The sequence below is a fragment of the Humulus lupulus genome, chromosome 2, assembly GCF_963169125.1.
Source record: "Humulus lupulus chromosome 2, drHumLupu1.1, whole genome shotgun sequence".
Taxonomy (NCBI): Eukaryota; Viridiplantae; Streptophyta; class Magnoliopsida; order Rosales; family Cannabaceae; genus Humulus; species Humulus lupulus.
Window position 1 is genome coordinate 78,455,698 of NC_084794.1, and position 9,710 is coordinate 78,465,407.

Consider the following 9,710-nt stretch of genomic DNA (forward strand, 5'->3'; position numbering starts at 1 on the left):
GACAATGTAGGGTCGCTTTTGATAATGAATAGTCTCCAACAGGCGTGCTTTTGGGCTGCTCACGTTTCACTTCATTGCTCTCACTAAGTCGCCCGGCATAATTCTGCTCACTGAACCATTCAACCCTTCTTTTCCTTTGAGGCCGAAAAAGGCATGCAGCTTTGAGCTGCACATTATTTCCCATGTAAGAGCCCCTGGCCCATTATTTACGTCACCTCTTTAACAATTTTCTTTAGCTTAATACCAAATATTAAAACCATATGATCGAGACAGTAATATTTCAGCCTTAAATGTCTCCCACACTGTTGATTTATTTAGTTGGAGAAACTATCATATGGTCGCTGTAATGTTGCAGGTTTTACTTTTGTGTGTAAATATGTCTGGTTGTCTCCTCTTGTGCTCACTTCTTACTGATCAATATACAACTGGACCCTCAAAAGTGGCCGAGCGTGTTCAGAGCTATTTTCTCTTAAAATTTAAACAAACAAAGCTTCAGAATTCGACACCTATTAATAATGTCATCCATTAGACCCTATAAAACCCCATCTCACGAGGCTTGGTTTTACTCGAGAAAAGCACATACAAGAGAGAGTAGTATTTTTAATAGTAATAATAATTATAAACATGGAGAAGAGTGAAAGAAGAGAGAGCGGTAGTGAGAACAAGGGAACAAATAAAGAAAGAGATTTCGAAGATGACTATTATATGCATAACATAGTTTTGTTCACAGCAGGAGCAGCTGTGTTAATGGCTTGTTTGAAAAGAGCCGTTGTGGTTTTTCTTTTAAAGGAGTGGAGGGCTTGGGTTTTTGTAGTCCTAAACCTGGTGCTCTTAGCCATTCTCTTTACTTCATCTCTTTCCAACTCAAACGACGACAAGGAATGCAGTAAAAACGAGTCAAACGACAATTCAGGTGAGAAGACCAAGAATGAAAGGAACAAGAAAATTAGGAGGCAAAGGTCTAAGGAGCAGTGCTGGCCTGAACAAGTCGTTGTTACAAAACGACAGGAGTCTGGGTATGAAGAATGCCGAAAGAGTGTTAGTAGATGTGATCAATCTCAGACTACAAGTAGTAGAAATGAGGAAGCTTTCTGCAAAGAAGATGAAATTGAGGCTCCCAGACTGTCCAAGGAGGAGCTTAATGAGAGAGCTGAAGCTTTCATTATGATGTTCAGGCAGCATTTGGTTTTGGATGCAAGAAAATGTGGTAAACATTTGTTTAAAGAACGGCCTGAAAGAGTAGACCGTGTCAACTTTCAAACTGCTTGTTCAAGATAATTGATTTGGTACTTAGCCCACAAAAGGAGTACAATTTCTTTTCCCTCTTTTATTCTCTTTTTGGTGGGGGGTTTAGATGTTGTTTAAGTTCTTAATGTGTTTCAGTTGTGCAATTTGAGGACCAAATATCCAATAGTTTTGTAATTCTACTTATAATATTGTTTATAGAAAGTAGAAACATAAACCAGCATTCTACTTCCCAAAAATCCAGAGTACAAGAGGTTCAACAGAAACAGATTTTTTTTTAAAGGAAAAAGGCTGCTAAGTGTTTTAATTCAAGTCAAGTTACATCAAGAGAAAATATTTTGATTTTTTCGTTTTTTTCCGAAGTAAATTTGCAAAAGTATCAGCAGTATCAAATGTTGTTCTACCTTCACTTGGTTTATCCATAATTTTAGCTCATTGAAGTCCAAAGGTGGGTCAGCCATGGGGACCATTACAATTGCAGGAAACCACTAATTAATGAATGCTACTACCTAATAATAAAAATAATAAAATATATCGGGAAAAACATGGATTTTCTTTTTTAGTTAAAATATGGAAAAGTTCAAAATCCAACAGAATGTTGGGATAGATGCATTTTTTGCCACTCAGATTTTCAATTATAATTATCCATTTAATTCAAAGCACTACCCGTTTTTAAAAATTAAATGGAACATAGGAAGTGCAAAATTTAGTACGTAATTAATAAAAGCTGGGATGAATAAGAACATTAATTGGACGGAAATAATAGTTTCCACAAGAGCCACAACCAGAGCCAGAACAAGTGGCAAAATTGGTCATAGTTAATACAGACATTAAATCGGTCCAACAGATAGATTTATTTAACTAGTTCAATTCAATCCCATTAATTGGAACCACTGAGCCCCATCTTACCAAAGATGGATAGGGGGAATCAATGACATGTTAATAATAACATTCAACATTTAAAAAAAAATAATACTAATTATAATAAAAGAATGGCAATTTATGTGAAAATGGTCCAAGTGAAAGCAGGTGAAGTATCAAACATCTCTCATTATGGTTGATATTGAAAGAAATCTACTAACACTGCAATCGCATCTAATTGTAGCGAGAATGTCCAAACCCATGAAAGCTCAAGAATTAAATGAGTCAATTTTTTCGGTCCCAGGGCCTCAATCAAACGTAAAGTAGTTTTTGTTCTATCAATTCTAATTATTTTCCATCTATAAACAAATTCTGTTTGCCTACAATGCAGAACTACCTGACTTGTGGGACAAAAGATATAGTTGGGTCTTGGGGAATATTTAAAAGGCAATGACAAATGTTACAAAATCACGTATTGATTCAGCAATGACCAATAATGCAAAAACAAGCTTCGTTTATTTACAGCATTGAGTGTATTATTATTATCATGTATTGGGACATAGTTATATAGAGCATCAAATTTTCAAACCCATTTAAAACTTGGAAAGACAAAAGCACTTACAAATGGCTAGTGCTTTTAAAGTCTTAATTTTTTTAGGGGTGCTACGGTCCATACCGTACTATAAGAATGTCCGAAAAATCTTTCTCCCAAAATCTACACCACAAGTTTAAGCCCTCCTCATCACTGGTCTGAATATTTGCATCTGTTATGGCTGTGGCTACCTGTAATGATAGCGACATGCTCGTATTAGAAAGTAACATCTGCACAACTTCAAAGAAGGAAAAATAAAATAAAATGAGAGCACAGAATAGACGGTTAATTAGTAATTTTTTTTAAATTGCTCAACTAAAAACCAAAAATGTGTATTGCAAAATACAAATCACATTAACAAATTACCTGGATTATAACCATTGCACTTTTTTGTACATTTAAATTATTTATCTTTTTATTAAGACACGAATAAGTCAAAACAGCCTACTTGCAAAAAAAAAAAAATAAATAAACAACAAAGGTCATTATTTTTATCAACTAAAAGGGGGTTTCTATTTTTATTTTTTGTCGGATGAATCCTTTGAAACAGTAATTTAGTTATGATTTTAAAGACAAGTGAATCTGCTATTGATAGCTTCAGCTTCATTATACTTTTGTACTGCATATCTATGGGTTAAATACATGTGAACAATTTTTCGTACAATATTAATGTACATGTGCTTGGATATCTCTGGGTAGGGAGCCTAGAAGGACCACCCAACCATATGTAATTGGGTATCCTTAGATTTTTGGATTGTTAAATCTAATCTGTTGACTCGGCATATATATCTACATGTCACCTAAAATACCAACGAGGCATGTGAGTGAGTAGATCAAACTAGCAATAACAAGTAATTAGTAACAAATGATAAGAGAATATGAGGCTAATATCTCATATTGGTATCCTGTTTATTTAATTTCCACTTATTTAACTTATTACACCACGAAATGTAAGAGCCGAGAGGGTTGAGGAAACTTCTCCTATCCAGCTTTGACTTGCACACAACTCTCTCTCTGCAACCCCTCTTGGAATTGTCGTTGTAAATAATTACTTTCTGAACTCCATGTCCTTTTCTCTCTTTCTTTAGATAAATGGCGATGGACACAAAGACCATTTACAGCTAAATCTACTTACATTTTCAGAAACGAAACTAGAAGCCATAACAAAAGGGATGTTCTCACCACTAGCTTTCGTCTAAGCAAAGGTTGCAAGAAACTTGAACAACACACCTATAATCCTATATATGAATTCCATCTTTTTGTGACACAGTGGAATGGACCGGATCGCTCTCGCAAGCCAGGTATAAAAAACCATAAATTAAGAAACAGTAGGATGCCCAAGTGGTTCAAGAGGAAGCCCAAGAGAGCTGCTGACCAGTATCAACCAAATGAACTTTCAGGTTTGGTTTATTATTGTTCTTTTGCCCATTCCGTCTGTGACTTTTATCTATTTTCCAATTCTAAAGTCTTGGTTGATTGAATTACTTCAGATGGGAATGAAGATGAAAGTGATGAATACCTGGATGACATGCTCGTTCGGTCGTCGGAGTCGGATCCATGCACTTCAAGCACTAATGAGTTAAGGTGAGGATTTGGTCTTCGACAAACTAAATTGAATTATGGTTAGAAAAAAAAAATTTATTTTATTTGTCTGCCTGTTATATTAGAATTTTTGTGGGTACTTGGAACGTGGCGGGGAGGTCTCCCATAGGGAGCTTGGCCGTCGATTTGGATGAGTGGTTGAATCTAAAAGACGCGGCTGACATATACGTTCTCGGGTACGTCATAACAAAGTCAAAATATTACACTGAAACTTTTTCCTTATCCATTTAATTTAATTTTTTTTTTAAATGAAGAAAGGATCTTTTGACGGCATAGAGATTCCAACATTGCAGATTTCAAGAGATTGTACCTTTAAAGACCCGAACTGTGATTGGAGCAGAAGATCCAACAGAAGCAACAAATTGGAACCGGCTCATAGGGAAAACTCTCAACGACAAGTATGGCTGCCCTTGGTTAACGCCCATGGTAACTCGATTCTCAAGCGACAACTACCACTATGTACCAGCTTCTGAGTCGGATAGGAGAGCGAGCTTTAGCAGCTATACTGAGAAGTCTGAGCTTCCATGGAGAGAGCGATCGGGAACTGTACGTGAGATGCCAAAGGTTGGGAGCAAGTACAAACTAATGGCTAGCAAGAAGATGGTTGGAGTTTTTATAAGTGTGTGGATGAAGGATGACTTGCTCAGGAAGCACTGCATTTCCAATGTTAAAGTTTGCTCTGTGGCTTGTGGCATCATGGGCTACTTGGGAAACAAAGGTTCGGTTTCAGTTAGCATGGCCATTGACGGAACTAGCTTCTGCTTTATTGCAGCACATTTAGCCTCTGGCGAGAAAAAAGGCGATGAAGGACGAAGGAATCACCAAGTGTCGGAGATTTTTAGGCGAACTTTTTTCCCTCGTTCCCCAGGAGACGACGATAACCCTCATCCTCTTACCATATTAGGTCACGAGTAAGTGGTACTCCAACAAAGCGAAACTTTCTACCTATTTAATGCTTGCTCAAAACTTACCATATTCACACGGTACATCAACAATTGACAGTACACAAATAATTTCACCACGCTATTAATGATAACTCAACTTCAAAATTACAGAAGGAAATAGTATCTTTAAGTTCATGATTCTTACATCTTACAACCACAAAGTTATCCAACAAGAAAGATTTAAAATTGATCATATTTCAAACATTTCAATGCAACAAAATGTAAAAGGTAGAAATATTTTTTAGGAGAATCTACTTACAGTTTTAATGGGACTCTACTTTTAAGTTTATGTTTTATTAGAAGAGTACACTTCTGCATTAGCAAAGCAGAAGGAATTGCAATATGGTTGAGGAGAAAATAAGCCTGATAGAAAGAAACCTTTTTCAGGAAAAATAAAAGCGATAAGGGGTTGAGGGGGAATTATATAATCATAATTTTTTTTTTTTAAAAAAAAACTTGGACTAACACCAATTGAGTGAACTTTAAATTTGTTCTGAAACAGTCGGATATTCTGGTTTGGGGATCTCAACTATAGGCTGTATTTAGAAGACAATCTTGCCAGGCAACTAATAAAGAAGCAAGACTGGAGAGCATTGCAAGAGTTTGATCAACTTCGAAGGGAAAAAGAATATGATGGAGTATTTCAGGGCTGGAAGGAGGGAGACATAGAATTCGCCCCTACCTACAAATATTCTCAAGCAAATTGTAATCGTTACTCAGGAGGTCTTCCAAGCAGATCAGGAGAGAAGCAAAGGACGCCAGCATGGTATCTCTCTCTCTCTCTCTCTCTTAACATGGTATAAACTGCAAAAGGTTTTTCAAGTGAGAAATTTTAATGACCACAGGTGTGACAGAATTCTATGGTATGGAAAAGGTGTGAAGCAACTCTCCTATTTCCGCAGTGAAAGCAAGTTCTCTGATCACCGGCCTGTCTCTGCACTATTCTCAACACAAATAGAAGTGGTGAAACCTAACACTACAAGAGTTGGTCTGCAAAACATTTTTCCCACCATACTTCCCAGTGACCAAATTGTGAGTTCTCTATAAAAATATATTTCTGACAAGATGCTGTGCTTAGTAGTATCTATTGGTTTTTCATTCCAATAGAAAGTATAATACCAACAATGCAGGGAACAAGCAGAGGTGGTGACGAAGCCAAGTCAACATTGCTTTCTTTATTAATAAGAGACATAGAAGCATCGCCCAGACATGCACAAATTGTAGAGAAAAAAACAGAAAGTGAATGCAGCTGACCTTTAAAGGTTGCCTTGCGACAGCTGCAATTTTTTTTTATAGATACTTTATTGTAATCATTTTTTACCATTATATTTGGAGTTTTGTAAAAGGTACTCTAGATGGACTGAATATTGTGAGTATAAAGATTAATTAAGATGTATATTTTACCATAAATGACGGATGATTGTATGATAATCTACCAATCAAAAATTGTAGTTGAGCTCTTGCATTGCTATTCTGTAAATGAGTTTTAAGAAACACAATCCATACAACTTTGGAAACCAAGATCACAAAAATGTTAATGGCACATGACATCTCCCTTCTGCCAAAAATAAATGTATTTGAATTTCCATGGTCGTTTGTGGCATAAAGTTTGAACAGAAGAGTAACAGGATCTATTCCTCAAATTCTTATTCGCTTAAATGTTGGTAAAATAAGCAATGGAAGAAAATCAAGTGAAATACTTACAAAAGATTAACTTGTCTCATTTGGCTGAAGAATTCCACCCAAGAAGTCGACATTTTCCAAATGACAGTTGGGACAAATGCATCTTCTCTGCAACTCCTCACCAATGGAAGCGTACACCTGTTCTAATTCAGAAGTCTGCTTATTTCCAGTCAAGGACAATTTCAGTAGGTCATGAATTATAGTCAGAGAATAAGCTCAAAAATATTAGTTATAACAGAAAACCAGAAAGAGTTGTATAGTTTTCCCTTTTCCTCTATTTGTAAATAAAATCAGTAAAATGACAGTTGAATATCCATTTGGATGACAATTTTGAAGCTTAACTTTTTTTTCTTTCCTTTTTCTCCTTTTTGTAACTAAAGGAGCATATGGCTATCAAGGAGGTTGTCCATTCAAATTGTTTTCAGAAATGGCAGTTTTCGAATAAGGAATTATCCTAGGAATCAACTGTAATGGCTTGCACAAAACCGTTTGTATGCACAACATTACCTATCAAGTCATTTACCAATAATTTGATGATATGATTATATCCAATGAAGAATTTCCTAAGTCTTAATCTACAAAGAATGTTTCATAGTGTGCTCAACAAGTAATTTTTCCATGCATATTCTGTTAGGATATCTTGTCAATTCCTGCAATGCTCGCGTTTTTTTCATAATGACCTCAATCAGAGACACCTTTCTCTCACAATCAATGAACTTCTGCATCTGCAGAAGTGCCAAGCCATCAACCACTTTCAGAATATCATAAAGGACAAAATATGAAAATTCAGGAAACTGTAATCGTTCAAACCATTCAAATTTATCACCTGCTTTTGAATTTCCTGTTCTGCTCGGTATTCTTCTTCCAGTTTAGTTGTCTGAGAAATTACATGGGCTATCGTGTCCTCAAGACATGTCAAAGTGAGTTCGTTAGGCTCCCTCACTGAAGTTTTATAGCATTCTTCTGCAAACAATATTACAATAATTTCAAAGTTACAAAGAAAACAGCAAAAAACTTAGCAGTTGTAGAAAGTAGAACAGTAAAACCAAGCTAGTACCAGCAACAGTTCCAAGGGAGCCCTCTTTATGAAAATTTCTGGCAAACGTCTCTTGGCACTTCCTGCATTAATGGAAAACCAAAGTATCAGAAAATTTGAACTCACAATACAATTTTTGTCATAGAAATTCTAGTTATACGACTGTTAAGCATATGCACAAAACAAAACTTAACGAAAAGGCAACCTTATCTTTGCATTCAGCTCAAACATCCGGCTTATAAACTCATCTCTGCATGATCAATCCACAAAAGAAATTGTAGATTTTTTAATAAATATTAAAATCAAATTTGAGAAAAAATAATTGAACAATTAGAATCAGAGACTGTACCGTAAAGCTCCTTCGTTGTTCTTCGCGGATTGAAACAAGAAATTTCAAACGTTGAGATTCAACAGAAGAAATATAGAAAAAATAAGTCTTAAATACGGAAAAGAATTCTTAATCTTCTCGTAATTACCAAGAAAAAGAAAACTATCAGTAAGAGTCTTGCTCAATACCTTCAGTGCTTCTAAATCAGATCCAACTGTAGTAATTTCGTCTTGAATCAGAGAAACCCTTGACTGGAATATAATTTAAGCATATTACACAAATGTTCGATAAAAAAAATGAATTCAACTTTTGAAACGCGGAAAAGAAGAACCTTAAGACTTTGAATTGATGTTTCGCTCAAAGCCAATTCAACTTCATAGCCCTTAACCTCTTGCTCAGTAATTTCTTTAGTGCGCTTAACATCTTCAAGTTCTGCATTTGCGTCTTCCAGCTCGGATCGAAGCTCCTCAATTCGCTTCCTTAGACCTACTACTCTTCGTTCTGCATACATCAAAACCTTCCTCAGTCATTGTTCTCTCATCTAATTTTTTAATTAATTTAAAATTAAAAAAGTTGAAAAAAAACCTACCATAACTAAGAGAATAAGCCAAATCTTGCCGAACTCATAAAAAAGCTTGATAGTTCAATTGACCACTAATACTACCTTTTTCTCGGTAAACAAAAGATCCTTTTATCTAAGTTTTCACGGGAAACAAACAAATTGGGCGACGATAACAAATAGTATGTACGGATTGTAATACCTCCTTGTGATTTTTCAGCAGCAAGGCTACGAATTAGGGTAAGAAATTGCTTCTGTGAATCACTTCCAGTTGTTCCCGCCATGACCAAGTGGCTTGTCTATTCTGTTTCGCGCTTGTTCTACAGGGCATTCGATATTTCAAAAGAATTTTACCAGTGTCAAAATTATTCCATCTGTTACATTTATACTAACAATTGACATTTTTTTTATTCAAAAAAAAAAAAAAACAATTGACATTTTTTTTCTTTTTTATGGTTTCAATTTAATTTAATACTCTTATGGCACTCCAATGAATGTTCTACCCAATCTTTTAAAATACATCTCCAAAATATATTTTTTTCTATTTTATCTAAGTTTTACATTATACTATATTTCTCTACATCATTTAAATATTATATCTTTAAACATATTTTATTAATTAAAGTAAAATAAAATAATTAAAAAATAATAATAATAAGTATATACTAAATGAGAGAGAAAACTTATAAAGAAAAATAATAATATTAAAATATTATATAAATGATATGTAAATATTATGTAAATATATATATGAATTTATTAGAATTTGTGCATAGCTATTATAAATATATGTATAAAGGAGCTGATGGAATATGTTTTTGTGACTTTTAGCTAAATATTATAGAGAAGTGCATTACAAA

At 34.8% G+C, this 9,710-nt stretch overlaps 3 protein-coding genes across 7 annotated transcripts; 2 read left to right on the forward strand and 1 right to left on the reverse strand.

Annotated features, from left to right (window-relative positions):
• Positions 1 to 557: 557 nt before the first annotated feature.
• LOC133816134 (uncharacterized) lies at positions 558 to 1,468 on the forward strand. Its single transcript, XM_062248791.1, has one exon. It carries the CDS (start codon positions 625 to 627, stop codon positions 1,276 to 1,278), a length of 654 nt encoding a protein of 217 aa, XP_062104775.1. The 5' UTR covers positions 558 to 624; the 3' UTR covers positions 1,279 to 1,468.
• Positions 1,469 to 2,564: 1,096 nt separating this feature from the next.
• On the reverse strand, positions 2,565 to 9,197 carry LOC133818073 (uncharacterized). Of its 5 annotated transcripts, none has more exons than XM_062250760.1 (10): positions 9,053 to 9,197; positions 8,623 to 8,792; positions 8,480 to 8,542; positions 8,313 to 8,332; positions 8,169 to 8,213; positions 7,985 to 8,046; positions 7,754 to 7,890; positions 7,567 to 7,652; positions 6,949 to 7,087; positions 2,565 to 2,889 (listed from the first exon to the last, which is right to left on the reverse strand). In XM_062250760.1, exons 1-9 carry the CDS (start codon positions 9,132 to 9,134, stop codon positions 6,955 to 6,957), a joined length of 798 nt encoding a protein of 265 aa, XP_062106744.1. In that variant the 5' UTR covers positions 9,135 to 9,197; the 3' UTR covers positions 2,565 to 2,889; positions 6,949 to 6,954. The 5 variants fall into 5 exon arrangements, with proteins under 5 accessions (XP_062106744.1, XP_062106742.1, XP_062106745.1 ...); XM_062250758.1 differs by having other exon boundaries at positions 2,565 to 2,936; XM_062250761.1 differs by lacking the exon at positions 2,565 to 2,889 and adding an exon at positions 6,702 to 6,802.
• Positions 3,640 to 6,718, forward strand: LOC133818072 (type I inositol polyphosphate 5-phosphatase 8-like). The gene is made up of 7 exons (XM_062250757.1): positions 3,640 to 4,098; positions 4,189 to 4,282; positions 4,366 to 4,476; positions 4,594 to 5,211; positions 5,747 to 6,010; positions 6,090 to 6,276; positions 6,375 to 6,718. The coding sequence occupies exons 1-7, from the start codon at positions 4,032 to 4,034 to the stop codon at positions 6,495 to 6,497; spliced, it is 1,464 nt and encodes a 487-aa protein (XP_062106741.1). The 5' UTR covers positions 3,640 to 4,031; the 3' UTR covers positions 6,498 to 6,718.
• Positions 9,198 to 9,710: the final 513 nt, after the last annotated feature.